Source organism: Rhipicephalus microplus, chromosome 6 (genome assembly GCF_043290135.1).
Source record: "Rhipicephalus microplus isolate Deutch F79 chromosome 6, USDA_Rmic, whole genome shotgun sequence".
Classification (NCBI taxonomy): Eukaryota; Metazoa; Arthropoda; class Arachnida; order Ixodida; family Ixodidae; genus Rhipicephalus; species Rhipicephalus microplus.
Genome location: NC_134705.1, coordinates 41,361,210 through 41,380,431, shown reverse-complemented (window position 1 = coordinate 41,380,431; position 19,222 = coordinate 41,361,210). Strand labels below are relative to the sequence as shown.

Below are 19,222 nucleotides of genomic sequence, written 5' to 3'. Positions count from 1 at the left end.
ACGAGAAACAAAAAAGTTCATCGAAAAAAGCCTGTCGAAAATTTCGACAGGCTTTTTCTCACAAGTGTGTTTTGGACATTGTGCGTTGCTCGTTGAAAGAGTAGCACGGGAATGACCGGACCGATTTTGATTCTGTTTTTTTCCCTGAATCCCAAAACACTGCTTGTGGGTACAGCAATCTTAAATTTCTGTTCTTTGGCCCCGTTTTTTTTTCTGGACGATGATTTGTCCGTGCCACTGTTTCTGACAATGTGTGTCGACAGCAATGATGATCTCTAAAGTAAAAAAGAGAACTTATTAAAGAATTCTGAGAGTGCCATACCCTGTAGCTTTCTTTTGAGTAAAGATCAACACCATTCGCAGCTTCCTGGCATGTTTTGTTACAGCGCTAGGCTTTCCACGAGCAGACCATGTAATTGGACCATGTAGCATTATGTAACTTGAGAACTACTGAAGGTATCATGATGAAACTGCATATTTCCTTATCCGAGACACTTATGAGTATGCATGCTCAATTTCATTGCTGTAGGTCAACAAATAAAAAAGTTTTTTTTCAATGCATTTGTATACAATTGCCGTTGTGAGTCGGTTGCTGTCGTCTTTATCCGGAGGAAAGCGCTTCGTGAAATTAGACCTTGCACAAGCATATTAACAGCTGTTCGTAGATGAAGCATCAGCAGATGCTCAGACCATTGCCAGGCATTGAGGGACATATAGAGTAAAGAGGCTGCAGTATGGTTAAGCAGTGCTTCCGGAATCTTCCAAATGCTAATGGATAGGCTCCTCTAGAACATTCATGGAGTATATCCATACTTCGACGACATACCTATCGCTGCTGCGACTCAAGAGGAACTTGCATCACGTTTTCATGAGGTGCTTCAGCGATTCAAGTATGCTGCCCTGCAGGTCAAGAAAGAAATGCATCATTATAGTGCCAGAAGTCGAATTTCAGGGTTTTCGTGTAAGCGCTGTTCTTATTCTTCCCACATGTAGAAAAGTTGCTGCTATTCATGAGGCAACACCTCCCAAAAATAAGCAAGAGCTACAAGCGTTTCTTGGCCTGCTCAATTTCTATCACAGCTTTCCGAAGGGTAAGGCCACAGTTGCCTTACCCTTCGCCATCTTCTAAACGCGAAGGCAGTGTGGGCCTGGGGAGCGAGGCAGCCAAAGGCATTTCATGCACTCAGGAGCCTCCTTTCCTCAGACACTGTCCTGACACACTATGACCCAACTAAGCCTGTAGTTTTAACATGTGACGCAAGCCCTGTTAGCATTGGGGCAGTGCTTAGCCACAGACTCCAGGGAGGTGCCCTATGCATTTTACTCGCGCACATCATTAGAGCAAGAGCACAACTATGCGTACACTGATCTTAAACAAGTGGCTATAGTTTCGAGCAAGAAGAAGCTTCACGACCATCTTTATAGATGTGAGTTCGTAATTGTAGTAGACCAGAAGTCCCTCCTGGGAATTTTGTGCCGGACAAGGTAAACCCGCCCAACCTGTCACCTTGAATGCCTACAATGGTCTATCCTTTTGAATGAGCACAGCTATACACTGGTCCATCATCCAGGGAAGAAGGTTGCCAACGCTCAGAAGACTGCCTTCAGCTGCGACTGTATGCGCACCACCACCGTTACTCGAAGTCTTCATGCTGAAGTTGACCACGAAGCCTCTTCTGCAAGCTACAGACATTGCTGTTTTGATGCAGCAGCACCCTGTGCTGTCTCATGTTGGCTCTTAGCGGTTGGCCTTCAGAGCGTCTGCGTGGCGACTTTCAGGCGTATGAGCAGAGAAAGAACGAGATCTCAGTGTGGAAGAGGTGCGTCCTATGGGGAAACAGAGTTGTGATCCCTACGGTGCTCGAGCTCAGGTACTGGAGGCATTGCATAGTGCAAATCTAGGGATTGTCTGTATGAAAGCCCTCAGTCGCAGTTATGTGTGGTGGTCGAAACGGAGGCTGACATTAGGCACGCGATGAACTTGTGCAGCACATGCCAGGCATGAAGACCAGCTCCCCCTCAGGCCCTGTGCACCACTGGGAGAAAACAAGGACGCCGTGGTTACGCCTCCACTTATATTTTGCTGGGCCATTTCAAGGGCAAGTTTTTTTCATTGCACTTTCTCCAAGTGGCTGTAGCTGGTTCCAGTGTTGTCCATGACCAGTTCCACTGTCATGACGTGTCTGCGTGGCCTCTTTTTGAGTCGCGGACTACCTGACATTATTGTATGGGACAATGCAGCACAGTTTGTGTCTGACGAGTTTTGACAGTTCTTAGCGGGTGGCCTAATTCCCCACATGACATCTGCCCTTTTTCATCCAGCAACCAATGGGCAAACCGCGCATCGTCAGAACAACCAAGGACTCTTTGAAACGGATCATCCAGAGCGACTGGGACCGACATCTCACAAGTTTACCTCCAGCAACATGTCACTTTCTGCACTAGTACAGGAAAGAGCCCTGAAGAGCTACCGTATTTACACGATTGTAAGATGACCCTTTTTTTCAAATTTGACAATCCAATGTTGGGGGGTCGTCTTAGAATCGAAATCGAACCATGTACCTTAGAATCGAAATCGAACCATGTATTGTCATCTCGAATAGTTTCCCGCTCAACCCAAAGCGCATAGTTTTCCGCGTGCTTATACAAAAGCTTTTCTTTTTTTAGCATCTACTGCGCGCATTACGAGTGCCTTTATGACGAGCGCACGGCTCTTGAGGGAGCACCGGTAATCGATGGAAGAGCCGCCGTAGGGGGGTATTGGTAGTTGACGGAAGAGCTCCTCTTTGTGATACAATTTTCTAAGCGGGCGCGTCGCCGCGTGCTCCTGTCGCTTGTGTCCACGACCAGCTCTCTCGAGTCACTTCTGTCTGACATGAGTGCCGTAGGCTCAAAGAACACTCGGCGCTCGTTTACGGCAGCGTTTAAGCGGGCTGCTATTCTTCATGCGGAGGAAACCAACAACTGTGCAGCAGGACGGAAGTTCGGAATCGGTCCTCTCCGCATGGGCGGCCGTCCCACGCGATGCCGTGGTGCGGTCGTTCGCGAAGTGTGGACTCACACTTGACGACGACGTGCTGTGGGACTGCAGCAGCAATGACGGCAGCAGCACCAGCGAGGACGACTCCAGCGACGATGAATAATCCTCCGCAACCACGTGAATAAATTTCCCTTGTGTAAAATGGGCGCGTTCTTTTTTTTTTTTTTTTTTTTTGAGATGCGATTTTGGGGGGGTCGTCTTACATTCGAGTCGTCTTACAATCGTGTAAATACGGTACTTTTCAATCGCTTCACCAAGACACTTCTAGACAGACAACACCCCGACAGGGTGCAAAACGACCAAGCCCAGACCGTCTGCACTAAGAGAGCAAGGAGCAGAGCACAGTTCTGCATTTGGGGACACAGTGTATGTGTGAAACTACGCTCCTGGACCACGCTGGATTCCTGCAAGTGTTGCTGAGATGGTGGGGCCATTGTCATACCGGCTTCGCACACCTGTGATGTCATACCATGCACAAAAGGATCATGATAGCGCAGGAAGAACATAAAACAGGCACGGAGTAAACTGCTCATGGATTGAAATGCAACAACTTTAGGCTAAATACTGCATGTACTGTCAATTCCACTTTTACGAGTTTGTGTCATATTGATATAATTTTTTCTCAAATGCTTGCAGCGGAGCCAACATTACCTTTAGAGGCTTTATTGGCAGCAACAAGATGCAGAGGCCTCGAGCGATTCACACACACACATTTGATTGATATCTGGGGTTTAACGTCCCAAAACCACTATATGATTATGAGAGACGCCGTAGTGGAGGGCTCCGGAAATTTAGACCACCTGGGGTTCTTTAACGTGCACCCAAATCTGAGCACACGGGCCTACAACATTTCCGCCTCCATCGGAAATGCAGCCGCCGCAGCCGGGATTCGAACCCGCGCCCTGCGGGTCAGCAGCCGAGTACCTTAGCCACTAGACCACCGCGGCGGGGCATTCACACACACACAGTCATTATACTAGAAGCTTTGATGCCACGTTTCAATCGCTGTACATCCTGCATCGTTCCCCAGCAGTGCTTGTTCAACTGTGCTCTTAACGTTGCATCATCAACATCCCATAGTCAATAATCACCCAAAAGAATTCACACTCACCAAGATCACCCAGGGTGCCCTGATCGAGCAGCATCCCATTGAGTAGGTTGTTTGCACGTTCAATGGTGCAGACGGCCAGGTCGACACCAGAGAGGCCACCCGGCGGTCGACGCTGGCCTAGGAAGCCACCCACACGCACACCACAGCCTCCAAACAGCTCCTGCACCATCGATAAGTAGTGTCTAACATTTGACAACGACAAGCAGACTATGAAGTAGTACAGTTCAATCCCTCTACAAAAAATACTGATGCAAGACAATCGAGTATAAGAGAAACCAGTGGGCGTACATTGCAAAAAGGGTTGATGAAATAAGAAAATGCATACGTGTTATCCTGCTTTTAAGAGAAACGACACTTTATATAAGAGCCAAAAATTACTCTCACTACATGTCCCCTGTGAAGGGGTTCAACTATACATTATAGAAAGCATTTAGTCAAACAATATGCTGTAATGGAAGCTCCGGGAAATAACACAACACAGATTTTAAAACTGTGCTAAAGACAAGACCAATCTAAGAAAGAAAAAGTAGAGAAAGAATTTGCACAGTAAACTGAAAATCCCAGAAATATGTTGTGGCTACAGTTGAACCCCTTTATAAGATGCATGCACAGAGAAGCAATTCTTGTCCGTCAAATGAGGTGTCTCTTATTAGCAAAGTGCATGCTATGCATCTTCTTATCAACCATTATTTCAATGTGGCGTCTCTTATACTCATTTGTCTGTTGCACCAGTGTCTCGTATAAATAGTAAAGTTTGCAACACTAAAAAATAATGTTAAGCAACAGTGGTTCCCCAGGTTCAACAAAACATGACAGTGGATACAGGATACAATTGACGAAGGAATAGCCTTTATATATATATATTTCAATGCTGGCACCAGTTTGAAATGAAGGTACACTTTGAAAATAGAGATTTTTTTTCTTCTTTTCTTTGTTTTTCATTGATCTATCATTAGCATGAAAAAATTCACAATATTGTAAAGGGAACATCTCTTACCAGTGTATAGTAATCAACAAACCACTGGCAAAATAGAAACGACAGCAGGTTATTGGAAATAATCAGAAACATGAAAGTGTTTACAATATTCAAGTGCAAGAGAAATGCAGACAGGTGAAATATCTCTATATTGCCCGACTAAGAATTGTATTTATAAAGACATAAATAAAAGACAATGAAAAATAAAGCATCCCAGAATAAGGGGTTAAAAACCAGCAAATGCAGAAATATTCAAAAACATGAAATCAGCTTTGTAACTTTTTTGTTACATTATATCTGTAGTCATGCATGTAGTCAATGGCATTATTAGCAATTGTCTCTTTTCATCTCTCTTAACCCCTTACCTGCTTGAGACGAGCCTGCCCAAACTGTTACCAAACTGCTTTAGACAAGCAGAACTCGTCCTAGCGGAATAGGTACTCCCCTCTTGCATTCAGGTGGAGAAGCGCGCACTTAGGGCTTACATTGCGTGTCATACACTAGATGGCAGCATTTGCACAAGAATTTAGTTTTCTCCTGCGGCAGGAGCGCAGTTTTTGTATGGAAAGACGGTGTGAAGTGGCGGCAACTCGTGCATAGCTGGCCCGTGAACACGAAAAAAAAAGCTACTATTCATTCTCGTCATCTTGTTTGATTGATGATGATCCGAGTACATATATTCGTCTTGTGCTGGGAAGTGGAGACAGTGATTACGGTGAATTGAGTTGCTGCTCCGGTGATGATGACAGCTCGGATGCGAAAATTTCAAATGCTTGCCAGTGAAGCCGCTTTGTGTTATTCCGCATGTGGAAATTTTTCACACAGCCCTGAAGCTTCCGAAGTGAAATACCCCAAGGGTGCTAGGCCTACACAAGTGAAAAAAGATGTGGCCTCTGCGACTGTTTCGCTAAGATTTTTAAATTTTATTAGTAGCGGGTAGTTAGTTTACTATGTATTGTTAAGAAATGAACTTTCTTCCGTTGATCTAAGTATGTGATGAAAATATATTTTTGACATTGACTGGATACCTTTTAGTACAATAAGGTTGGAAATCAGCAATGAAAAGTCGCCATCTTTTTAACCGAATATTTGCAGAAAGAAAGAGCAGTTAGGGGCTTAAAATGACCATGACACGTTTACCCAACAATTTGTGGTTTAAAACTAGAACTACAGAGTGTCTTATGCTTTTACGTATTTAAAAAAATCGGCAATAAATAATATTTCGGTGTGAAACAAGCCCTGGATGTCGCCACCCTCCGCTGCCATTTGCCAGGGTATGTGACTTCATGTCCTGGAAGGAGCGGAGCTGTCGTCTTCCACCAAAGCTTCAGCCGCTGCAAATGGTTCAATTTCAGAGCCAATCTGAAGAAAGCTAAAATATGTCGATTTCATGCGCAGCTGAACAGTATAACTGAACAACATAATTTGCCAGAATGCAGACACCCCTCAGCTAGCTGCTTTTTATGTCATGACTCGTGAGCACGCCAGAGTTGCCAAACTCTCAGGCCACTTGCATGTGTATAAAAATATTCAATTATAAATTAAGCGTTCGACCAAATGCACTTAAATTTCGCCAGTTTATTAATGAACACAAAACGATTAATCCACATAACACAGATTGTGGTCAAAAATTGGGTGTCATGGTCTCTTTAAAAGTAATGTATGGCAAGTCTTAGAATGTTGTGATAGATTATTCCAGTATCCGTAACATTAGCAGTAAACTTTCTTTAAATAGTGTTTATCGACTTGTTCGTTCATAAAGACTGATGCTAAGCGTACAGCGATGCACTCACAAGTACAAAAAGTGAAGTGCTGAAATGCCGAATTTCTGTGGTATGCAACATCAAACTCGTGTCCTTGTGCCCCAAAGATTTCTTTACAAGTTATTCACACAAAAGTGATGCCAAACAAAGTCATCTGAGAAAAGCGACTTACGGCTAACACGAGCTCCTTCTCCCGGGCGAGTGAGACAAACGGGAGCACGAGGAAGGCCTTGGTCTTTGTCTCAAGGATGCGCTTCAGCATCAAGATTTCAGCCACAAGGGTCTTGCCTGAAGGTAAGGAAAAGCCACTCAACCACGCAAAAAACTCTCAGCACAGTGATACAGATCTGAACAAAAAGAAAGTGGCGACGGAGAAGTTGCCAGCTTTCGTGGACAGTCTCTTAAGATATATACCACAGCCTTGCATCTTAAAGAATTACTGAAACATTACATGCTAATTTACCGTTTGGCTAGAATCATACCACTGATGTGAAAAAAGTGGCCTTTATGGTGTTAAAAGCTTGACAAACTAATTACAGAGCTGCCAGTTCAGCAGATCTGCCAAAATCAGGGTTGGAACAGGGCACATGGGTTTGAGAGCAGCCCTGCTACACAAAACGGAAGTGTGAAGCAGGCTTGCAGGAGCCAGAAAGGCCTCTTCGAGCAAGTTTGGAGCAGTCGAACAGAATGTTCAGGGCAGATGTCACCCCACTTCGCAGCACATGTGAAGCAAAATTTGTTCAATGCTGCATTTTTTCAAACACTGAGCGAAAGTGTGCAATAGCCTTGTTATTGCAATAGCAATATAGACACTCCAGGCAGGTTTTCGTCGTCACCGTTATCGTCATGTACCATGCAAGTTTAAAATTAATAGCAAACCCCGCCCATCGTATATATTCTCATTCGCTGGTAAATGTGTGCAAGCGGGGGCGACGAATGCGGCTGATTTCCCAGTCACACGAGCACTTGCGAACTCCAATTTACACTCTCGCCTTTACGACAACTGAGATGCGGCCCGTATCACATGGTCTCCCTTGCGTCAAGAAAGTTAAAACTTTCACAAAGAAAGTTCGGCAAACACAAGACATCCGCAGTCAACACAGTAATAAACTTAATCAAAAGTTTATTCACTGCATAATTTGCTAAACAAGCATTTAACAAAAAAGATATACAAGTGTACTATTCACGTCAAAAGAAACCCGAACAGTGGCAAGCCTTCGTAATAGTATAGTACGCGCCGTGCACTTATCACCGTGAACAGGCACACAAATATGCGCGGAACTGTCGAACAGGATGCGCATGCTTGTTCGCGTTGATAAGTGAACGGGGTACACTATATCATCACAAAGGGTTGCCGCTGTTTGGGTTTTATTTGACGCTGATTGTATGTACTCTCCACACCTTGCCTCACCAAAAGCCATCGTGTCACCATTTTGAAAAAGTTTCTTCAAGTCCGTACAAGCGTGCCAGCCATCCGATCTGTGCGCACCATGGTGTTTGCATATCCGCAACTCCTTCACAGTTCTTACTATTATGCTCCTTATTCTACTTCAACACTGCCGAATTTCATAGCAGTGGTTGACGCGGGCCCTTTTTCGTCAATGTTGGTAGTCATGCAGGCACTACATGTGAACAGTTATGTAAGCTATTGTCAGCAAAAGCTTCGTGTGCCTATGCGATATTGTAAAGAACATTGTGAGCTACATGGTAGCGCAACTGCAAAGAACTCGACGACGACTAGCAGTGTGACAATCGGCTTACGTAAAGAAAACGTGCACCAAAACAAATGTACAGTGTTGCCAGCACTCCTATCAACATTACTGCCCACTTGCCTGCAGGAGTACATGCCTGTGATAAAAGCCAAAACATTTTTTCTCATTTCGGTGTTAACAAATTAGATATTATATTATCACATGTACAATTGAATATGTTTCGTAGGGATTACAAAATAAATCTTGTATGCGGAGAAGGTGCACCAGCGCCTAATAGGCTCCTTGCAGCTTCTGTCCAAAGCTTGTAAAATTGCCGTGTGACATGGGCGTAACTCCATCTCTGTCGAACTCCCTAGGGAAGTTTTTCATAGATGAAGTTTAACAGAGTGCAGTGGTGGCCAACGAGCTCTCGGGAGGCTTGCCCTCGAAGCGGAGAGGAAACATGCCAAGCATTTTGAACGAGCACGAAAAGACGCAATGGGATGGGGAGGTGCCGTTTGGGAAGCAACTGTGAATATTGCTTCTAAAGACACTGACACGCGTGCTAGTTTGGCAGCCATCAGCGGGCGGTTCGCATATATTTCAGCCTGCTGTGCCCTCATTGTGGAAAGACTGCGAAAAGTGCTGCGCTCCCTGGTGTGGCCGTATCCCTTTACACCAATGTTTTGTAGAGTTTTGTGAGATCAGGTTCAAAAACGTTAGCTTCTAGCCTCCCTTTCTACACCATAATTGTTTGTCTCTAGCACATTCATTTCTTATCCCTTGAAGAGCAACTTTGACTTCTTTAACTATACACAGCTGCCCATTTCAATGAGCAGTCTCGTGCCCATGTCCTTGCTAGGCTTTTCCAGGAAACAGACACCACCCCCCTTCTTTTGAGCGCTGTTACCATCACCCTTCATTTCTTTTTGTGAGTGCTTCCATGAAGTTATTAAGCAATCACAATTTCACCACAATGGTGAAGACACAAGTGTGATAGCAATAAATTGTTATGTTACATGAAATAGTAGAGAATTTTAGTTTAGTGTACACAAAGCTGTACGTTCGCAACGTGCTACATACGATACGTTTAAAAGAATTTTAGTTTGTCTGTAGACTACTCTGCGTCTGCATACAACCGGGTTACTTCCGCCACAACGGCGAGAGGCCGGATGGGTGGGGCCATCTGGAGGCGCCTATAGGATGAAATGTCATTGAAATAGTGACACTGTACATATCATTAACGAAAGCTGGCAGACACTGGCAAAAAGTATGTACTTCAGGGTCGGTCAGCATGTTGGGAAACCGTTGTGAGTTGCGGTCGTCTCGTTCGAAGCGCGGAAAAAGCGCAATGAGGGTGTCTTTTCTTATCTCGTATAGGTATGTTACACACCAACACGATCACGATCTATCAAAGTGAAATATCATCGCTAGCAAGTGACACACAGGTATCGCTGAATTTTAGTTTGTCTGTAGACTACTTTGCAACTGCGTAAAACCGGGTTACTGCCGCCACAACTGCGAGAGGCCGGATAGGTGGGGCCATCTGGAGGCGCAACAAAGAACCTGACAAGCAGGGAACGTATTCTATTTCTCCGCTGATGCGATGCTCCATTGACCCCTTTGCATATACCTGAATGCCGTGCACGCCAAAACACACCAATATAGCTAACTGAGACACACGAGCGAAAATGGCATCCTTGGGCACCTCCTCAGTCCTCAGTGCTACTAGGAACGGCATCCATTTTGGTATCACTGATCTGTAAAAGGTCGATAAAAGCAAAAATAATTCGCGACGTCACGAATCCCGTGGATTCCAAGCTCCAGCCTATCGTAATCAACCCAAGTCGACACTTTGTACGGCGATGACGGCAATGCAGGTGGCAAGGCATGACTGAATGCGTTCGCCGATCAGACGAAATATTTGCGGAATAGCTGAGCCTGACGTCACTCTTTTCTGTGGAGAAGTGGTCGGCTGCGGCGCGATCTGGAGGTGACCGTGAGGTCGCGCCACTGGTAGTGCTCCCAGCGCGAAAAATGGCGGTATTGCCGGCTGTTTTGAATCGTGTGCTAGATATCAGTGATATAGATCAATAAAAATGATAGTCATTCATCCCTCAGTTGCGTTTTAGGTCGTGAATCCCTGCTACGGGGTCTATAGCTACTCGTTGATGCAAAAATTTTGGCATCAGTAAATTTGATGTCAGTGCTTCTTTAAGGCTGCCTCCTACAGCATTAGTTTACCGGGTGCAACAACTGAAATGTGCACTGCACCTGAGCGTCAACAGGCCTGCCTTCAAGTGTTGCTCCACGCCATCTCATGGAGAGGCAGGCAAGAAGTTGTAATAACCGATATTAGTCGACGCAACACACAAGTCAGCGCATGAGAGATGGCGATCTTTTCCAAGGACGAGTAGTGATTCGGGGTGTTGAGGCTAAGTGAACTAGCAGCATGAGGGACAGAGATGGCGAAGACGACTGCGTACAGCCAATTTACCATTTATTGCTTGCTACAGATGTTTTTGTAAGATCACGAGACGAAAAAAAAAGAACCAAGCTGGGGTTCCTCAACGCTAAATGCAAAAATGTCCCCAATGGCAGCGGCGTCTTCACGTGTCAATGACGAGGGCACCGTGTGCGAGAAAAATCATGTGAGCTTCGTAGCACACGAACGTGCATCCGCATGCACCCTATATGCATGACTAGAACTAACCTTTACTTTCTAACACTTGGAATGCTTTTGCTGGCGATCATTCAATCATTTTCCAGTTAGACACACGAAGCAACCACGACAGTTCAAAGAGATCACACACATGACGCCCCGTACACAACCCAAGAATCCGTCGCGATGCTTCACATCACCATCGTGTTCCTGCTTCTTCGTAAATGACGTCCAGTTGTCCAATTTGCGCTTCAGCTGAGCAGTGATCGCAATCCACTGCAACTCTTCACTTGTTGGCTTCAGGATACTTGAGTTGCGAATGCACCGAAACTCACACGAACTTCATTCGCTGGCACGACCACCGTAGTTATTCTAGGTCACTCTACCATAGTGTTCTCGGTTGTAGCCATCCTGTCTGTTTTGGTCTTGGCTGTTCAAGATTTCGCGAGAGCCACCTGTAAGGTACACAACGGCTGTAGCGAGCGCAACGTAAACGCCGAGATCTAGTGTGCGCATCCCCTGCGTGCTCAAATGCACGCATCTCTCTTAGGTTCCGTGCATGCGCGCTCTTGCTGCCTCTCGCACGCTGCGTACGCTTAGACGCTGTGCACGCTAAATTAAAGTCTTTAATGCTGGCAGCTCTCTTGGATACGATATCTCGTAACTTTACAAAACGCTGGTGCAGAGAACAATGTCGCGCCAGGAAGGCACGCTCTTTTCGCACAGACTCTCCGCATTGAGAGCACAGCAAGTAGAAGAGTTTATGAGCTGTATGAGCTGATGGCTGCCGAGATAGCCTAACATTATAGGGCATTATCAATAGAAAATTGACACATTAAATACAAAGTCAGCTAAATATAGCTAGCCCTTCTCTCAGCAGATGCTGCCACAAACCCGAATGACTGCACCATAAACCCAAGGCCCGCTGCCACCTTGAGCATCGCAAGCAGCACAGTAACAGCGACTGCCATGGTGAACTGTGACAGGACCAAACTGTGGCCCATCCCGACGTAGTCAAGCAAGCCACACAAAACAGTTATACATTTGCAACACAGCATCTGAGGAAAACCAGAAAGTAAAGTGCTTTCTCTCCTTCCCCCGTCTCATCTTCCCTCTGTAGCCTTCGACACGCTGGCTGAGAGGAAAGGTAAGCGAAACCTGTTCAAGCATGTGGCAAATCGCTCTAACTCCGTTCGTACTTCATGCATTCTAAAAATTTTATGGCAGTTGCTTCACAAGGCAATCAGCTTTAACAACAGAGTAATTTCATGATTACTTGGGAAAGTACAGCAAGGCCCCTTTTAGCTGACAACTGCACCCTTACCAGCACTTGTTGGAGCAGAGTAGACGAGGTTTCCTGCACCAGAGATCACCTTGCCAGTGCCCAGGCACTCGAGCTGCCAGGGAAACATGCGCTGGACACCACGGCGAGCATAGCCAGCCACCACCTCGGCCGGGAGACCCCATTGGCCTAGGTCCAAGGAATCTTCACTATCCTCCTCTGTGGACGCAACAGCTGCAGTATTGACAGAGAAATTGGCACCAGCAATAGAGCTAAGAAGGCATGATGAAATGACAAACAAGGGGAGCCCCTCATCATGAACATCATTGGCCAGTCCTCAATTCAGCGCCAAAGAATATACTGAACATCAAGTACCTGGGCGGATATCTATGCTGAACATGTGACGCCCGACACTTGTTAAGAGCACACAAAACTTCACGACCGAGTGACGACACAGTGAGCGACAGTCTTCTTACTCTCTAGTTTAAAGGGCCAGTAACATCTTACACATTTTTTTTTGCACCTACCAAACAAGCTTCCTAATTCGCGCAGAAGGCTGCGGCGATCACATTTTGCAAATATCACAGAAATGTGTGCCGCCCAGATGCTCCTTTTCAAAAAATAATTCCTGTGCCTCTTTTCTGTGTTGTTAGTCACAGCTTTTAAAAAAAAAACCATGACACCACTGCGATAAATGCACTCTCGTTTATTGCTCCCAGGGATGCAATTACATCTGTGCCCTCGCAGTGCTACTTTACACAAACGATGCTTCCGTAGTTAATGTCTTGGGAACTCCGAAAAGCTAACACCCTCTCGTTGGTAAATATGAGGGAGAATTATTATAGCTTTTCATCATCATCCTATTTCCAGACCAACACATAATTATAGTATTCATTCATGGAGTTTAATTCATGCAGTTCACTTAATCTATGGAAGTGCATGCCAGTTGTTCTGTTGCTAGTGAGTCCAGCAGAATACTCTGGTGTGCTCATTTTTGTATTTCTGTGAGCTATGGTTAATATAATGTATAACTTTTAATTATAAAAGTTGTATAGGTGTTGTTTTTTTTAGAATATTGCTTGACGTTATTCATGAATAATCTAGATGTAACAAGATAAATGATTTTCTGGCCACTTTACAGTCAGGCAAAAAAAAAAAATTCGACAATTCTTTTGTGAAATACAATTGTCAGAAGAACTTAATTTAGCTGTAACCGAAATTACCCTTTCATGGAGTGTATTTCATAAAAAACACAACCCTCGAGTGGTTAATTAAAAAAAATTAGCTAGATGTGATTTAAGGTAACTGTCAGAGCTCCTCGATTTTCAAATGTTGGCCCCCTAACAGTGTTGCCAAGCCTGTTGCCTTTTAAACTGGAACAGACTGAAGTACAGCACTGCTCATTCATGAGCCAGTTCCTTTCAGAGCTACGGTATTTTTGCAGTGCTATGGAACTTGCCAATCCAGAGCCTCCCCACTAAAGCATGCCCACTCTGCTGTGGCATATTTCAGTGAAGCTATATGTTGCATTGTGTGCACACGCACTCTCTCTCCTCTTCATCTCACCTACCGCATGCAATTCCTCTTCTTCCGTTAAAATATCGAGCATCATTCTACACATTCACTGGGTGCATGACATTTTACAGCACTGCTAAAAGGATTAAGGAGGTACACCAAAGTAGGTAGGAGATATGTCTCGCCATTCTGTAGCAGCCCCTGCTCTAAATCCTATCTTTCTCTTCACATTAGAACCCCTGCAGTGTCAAAATCTCTCCCTCCCTGCCGGAAACAATACTAATGTAGGTATGGCAAAATGTGAGCAATGTGTGACGGCCCCTTCAGTATTAACATGTGCATTTCTACATGCTGAAACCACATGCAGGACTACTGTGAGACACGCCACAGAAGAGGGCTGCGTGTTCTTTCACACGTACTGGCATTGCACAATACACAGGCGTCTAGCATTTCATCTCAATCAAGATGGAACCACCGCAGACGGGACAAAATCCGAGTTGACCAACCAAGCACCATAACCACTACACAACCACAACAGACACACAGTTCTTTGGATTGCACAAACGTTCGCATGTGTGCATTCAGTGAGAATGTCATGCAGCAAGCGAGAGGAATGCCAGCACCAACCTGCGCACGATGCGCCAGTGATGGGCGACAGGCCGGACTCCAACGGTGCTGCCTGACAGGGCGTTGACGTGGCATGCTTGCGCAGACGCCTGCACAGTCACGTTGCAGTGACCTTGAGTTCACTGGTCGTGAAGGTTTCTACTAAGACATAAACTCGCCAGAAACTCTTAGTACCAAAGCAGGTTGGCATGATGTAATATAAGCACTAGCCAGGCGAAATATTTTCTTTTGGTTCAACTACGATTCCTTTTTAATGCAGTATGTTCTCTATCGAGGTTTTCTTTTGAAATTGCACTAAAAGAGCACGAAAAGAACTGAAACTACATCAACAGCACCAATCATCTTGAAAAATGACAGCATTAGAGAGAGAACTGAGTTACAGAAAGGCAGAGAGGTCGGCCTCAGCTAGAATAATACGAATGGAGACATTAATCCCACGAACCATAATAGAGCCTTTACATAACTGAGAATGTTCTGCAAAATATTTTTCATGTTGATTTCAAACAAGGCATGAGAAATACTTCACTTTAAGCAACCTAGAGTGCAAGCTGAATTCAAGAAGCAAAACTGGCCATGAATGACAGGCACGTGACTACAGCCCGTTACAAGCTAAGAATAAATATAAGCTGTACCCCAAGAACCGAGGTGCACCAGCCAATCATTTGTGCAAGAGTGTCGTGCTAGGTAATTTCCATTGAAATCTTTTGCTACTAACATAAACACAATGCGAATAGGGAATTAAAATTTCAGTGTTCCTTCTTAATATATCACAGTAGTCTGAGCAGCGATGGGGTTATATTTCCTGAAATTTCGGTAAAAAATACATGTTTTCGACTGAGAACCGGTCACATGAACATGATCCTGTATGGCAAAATCACAGCCCCCAATTACGTAAGATGTGGTCAATGTCACGTTAGAGCTACCAGTGAAGGGAGCATACATGCCAATTCTCTCGGGGTAGGACAGCGATGGTTGTGGGCACAGCTTCCTTTTATTCCTAGGTTGTAGCCAACTATAGTCAGACAACTGATCAATCTGCTAAAGACAACAAATCTTTTTTTACATAGCTTTTGCAGAATATTAAAAGGCATTCCGTAGACACATTAGCAGTCTTGAAGGTCGCCACCACAGCACCTAGCACCATTTGGTACGTAAGAGTGCTACTGACCGACGAGTGCGTCCTTAAACACCGCTTGGGCGTGGTATGCAGCCTTGTCAAGGAAAGCTAAGGCACCTATATGTTTTAATGTGATTTAGAGTGCTCATTTGAAGAACAAAAATACTTTTGTGTCAGAAAGCTAGGCTTTTTTATACACTTCATAAAAATATTCGTTATACTTTGTTTGGAGGGACCATGTCAGTTTTTTTTTTTTTTTTGACAACAACAGTGAACTAAAGGGCACCTGTTGGAAAATGTAAATTTCTTTGTTACATTGGGTTTCATTAGATTGAGTCTTAACAGTAGACATTACTTTCTTAGCACTTACCTCTTTGATAAAAGCCAAATTTCAGATAGTGAGACATACATGAGTTTTAAACTGCTACTGGCAGATATTCAAGGTGTTACAACACCTGCTTTGAGACAGCTGGATATAACAGATAATGACCCTTGCTTCAATCAACCTTTCTGGCTAACCCAATATAAAGAGCAATTATGAGAGCGCACGTAACACGTCAAGAAACACTAACAACATTGCACTATCGGCAATCAGAATGCTAGAAAGTTCAAGCACAACTGCAAGCAACATCTCTAAGTTGTCAATCATCACAGAATGCACCACAATAATTAAGAATGTGCAAAGAGTGAAATTTCATTTCGACTTGAATAATGAAAAAAAATATCTGGTTAAACATTGAATAAAAAATAATTCATTGAGAAATGACAGAAAGAACGAAGGAATGAAATCTGCTCATTCCTTGAGCACATAATGCGGTAAGTAAGTGCAACTGAAAGACTACAGATTGTCTTGTAGAAACACAAGTTCTGGCTTCAGGCGCTCTTGCCGTGATTACAGAGTTTCCTACAGTTGAAAATGCAGTTCACTGGGTTATGCTTACTTACCTATTATTTAAACCAAATGCATACTACAAGTTACGGCCAGACAAAAGAATGAAGAAAAAATCATGGACGTTGCAGCATGGCAGCATCTTCATTTTTTTTCGTTCAAGAGTTTTTATTTTTCTACAGGTTTGAAGGGCGTGTAGGCACGTTGATAACAGAGTCATCACTCTGGTCAGCAGTGGCACTTTTAAATCTCCCAACAGCTAACAAAGGTTGGTGGCTTTTGTTCCATTATTTTCTTCCAATACCGCTCATGCATTTGACAACAGTAACACTGATGCCTAATCATCAGGAGAGTGCCCCAGACCCAAAAATCTTCAGGCATGCATTTAGTATTTTAACTGCCCGCCTGAATGATGGGAGCTTCTGAAAGAGTGGTGCGGAGGGGCAGCGGTGGCATGAGGCCAGTCACCGCAGGCAAAAATTTTTTTTTCTTGTAAATAGTCTCTGTCATGGGCCAATGTTCTGTAATTTTACGGCATTCGCAGCATACACGAATTAACTACACAAGAAGTCCATGCTTTCGTTTTGGAAGCAAAGTTGTGAAGAACTTGACAGTTTTCTTATGCCTTTTTGTGTGTGTGTGGAGATGATGTAATCTTTAAAATAAGTACGCACTCGCCTTTCAACCAGAATATCAGTGAATATTGTAACAAAAGGCCTACTGTAGTGATTTTACTGTTCAGTATTAACCACCCTGCCCTTGAGTTTGAAAATTGGTCTTCCATGCATTTTAGATATTCGACTTGTCAAATTATCTGGAATTTTTAAACACCAGCTATTCAAAAGCCAAATGAAATTATATGATTGAAATGCAAAACTGAGATATTTGCACAGCCCGAGCGACAATTAAAATTTGTAAGTAATGCAATGTGCCACTTTTAAAAAAGGTCGAAGCAGAACTTTTTTGCTTGTTCCCTGCTTCGTACTTGAAAACTAAACTTGCTGTACAAGCAGGAGAAAAAAAGAATTCCCGTCTTCCTTTTATTTTTCTTTCTGCTTGCGCAGCAAGTCCAGTTTTCAAGTATGAACCAGCTAGTCTGCTAAGAAGTACCCCAAGTTTCGGAAATTTCCAATGTTCTCAGAATTCCTTGATTTCAAGTTTGATACCCGATTTCTTTGTGCAGAACCTTATCGATCAAGTGCAGTGCAACAACACGCCCAACAGTACCTGTTAATACAGTTCATACCATTACATTACTGTAACATCGGTAATGATGGCTCTACAGAACAGGAAAAAAAAAAAAACCTTGACCTCCAGAACAGTGTTCACCTGTTACCAAAGCGCACGCATAGAATGCCTGTTCTGAGCATGCGCCAATTGAATATAACCCAAAACCACGATATGCTTATGAGGGGCACCGTAATGGAGGGCTCCAGAAAGTTCGTCCACCCGGTTATTTCAACGTGCACTGCCATAGCACAGTACACCTCCACCAAAATGCGACCGCCGCGGCTGGGATCGGACCAGCGAGCTTCGAGTCATGCGCCGCATTAGAACCAAAGTTATAAACCAAAACAATATGACGGAAACTTTCGTCTTTGAAGGTAAATTACTCCTATTTTAGATTTACCTCTAACTCTTCTTATCTAAGCATGTCGCCGAAACTCGACGACTGTGATAAATCTAACGCTGATTCTTCGTCGACGGCCGCAGAAAAATTACGATAGCTTGGCTGTAGTTTAGCATCAACAGTGTACTTGCATACAGATCAAAAGACACGTCGATGTACCACAGCAACTTTTACAACCCGTGCGTAGAGTGCATGCACGACGCCCAACACATACGCTTTGATCTGAGAAGTCTCCCGAGGCGGTGTCGCCACCGCAGCGTGTCTCGTCGCCTTGCGTTGTTTCCATGATGTGTGCAGTGGCTTCATCGGAAGGCAGCGGTTTCTCGCTTTTCGGTTGAAGCAGGCGAAAACGTTCCCTCCACTTTCCGTTCCGCAGTTAACGAGAATGCTTCACGGTGTTCACTAGCGCGACGATGATTCCTTCAGTAGAGCGACCTTCAGCGTCCAAAAACACAGACAACCCGTTACACCAGAGCAGCAGAGAACACCCACAGCTTAACGGGTCAAATGAATTCGGGCGGCAAAATTGGCGACGTCTCATTGGTTGTACCTTTTTGTGTATAAATGACATGATCTATTGCCGGAGAAGAGCTACCACATTTATTGCATTGTATGGATAGATGAAAAGATTGAAAAGGCTGTACCCTTTAAACTGGGCAGCGGCTAACGCCACCTAGCCGTAATGCTTAGTGTACCAAAAACTAGATTCATCTTTTTTTTTTTTCCTTTAAATAGTGAAATTGAGGACTGGTACTTTGCAGTGAAACGTTTATTTTTACTCTTGCCTTGATCGACATTAGCCACCAATCAGATAACCTCCTTCTACTTCATTTTATCAGCTTAAAGTCTATTTTGCCCTTTCTGCCCTTAAACTCCTGTGCTTTGAAAAACTCAGCGCCATCATTTTGAACTATAGGAT

The 19,222-nt window shown here is 44.2% G+C and overlaps 1 protein-coding gene across 1 annotated transcript in view; it reads right to left on the bottom strand.

The window, feature by feature from the left end:
• The window catches only part of LOC119168700 (DNA polymerase theta-like), a 323,110-nt gene extending 304,220 nt beyond the window's left edge, over positions 1 to 18,890 (bottom strand). The window contains exons 1-5 of the mRNA XM_075867640.1: positions 18,518 to 18,890; positions 14,668 to 14,756; positions 12,568 to 12,759; positions 7,063 to 7,178; positions 4,152 to 4,311 (exon numbers count right to left, since the gene is read on the bottom strand). Of these exons, the coding sequence (XP_075723755.1) occupies positions 4,152 to 4,311; positions 7,063 to 7,178; positions 12,568 to 12,759; positions 14,668 to 14,756; positions 18,518 to 18,609 (649 nt within the window). The 5' untranslated portion in view covers positions 18,610 to 18,890. The remainder of the gene's footprint in view (positions 1 to 4,151; positions 4,312 to 7,062; positions 7,179 to 12,567; positions 12,760 to 14,667; positions 14,757 to 18,517) is intronic.
• Positions 18,891 to 19,222: the final 332 nt, after the last annotated feature.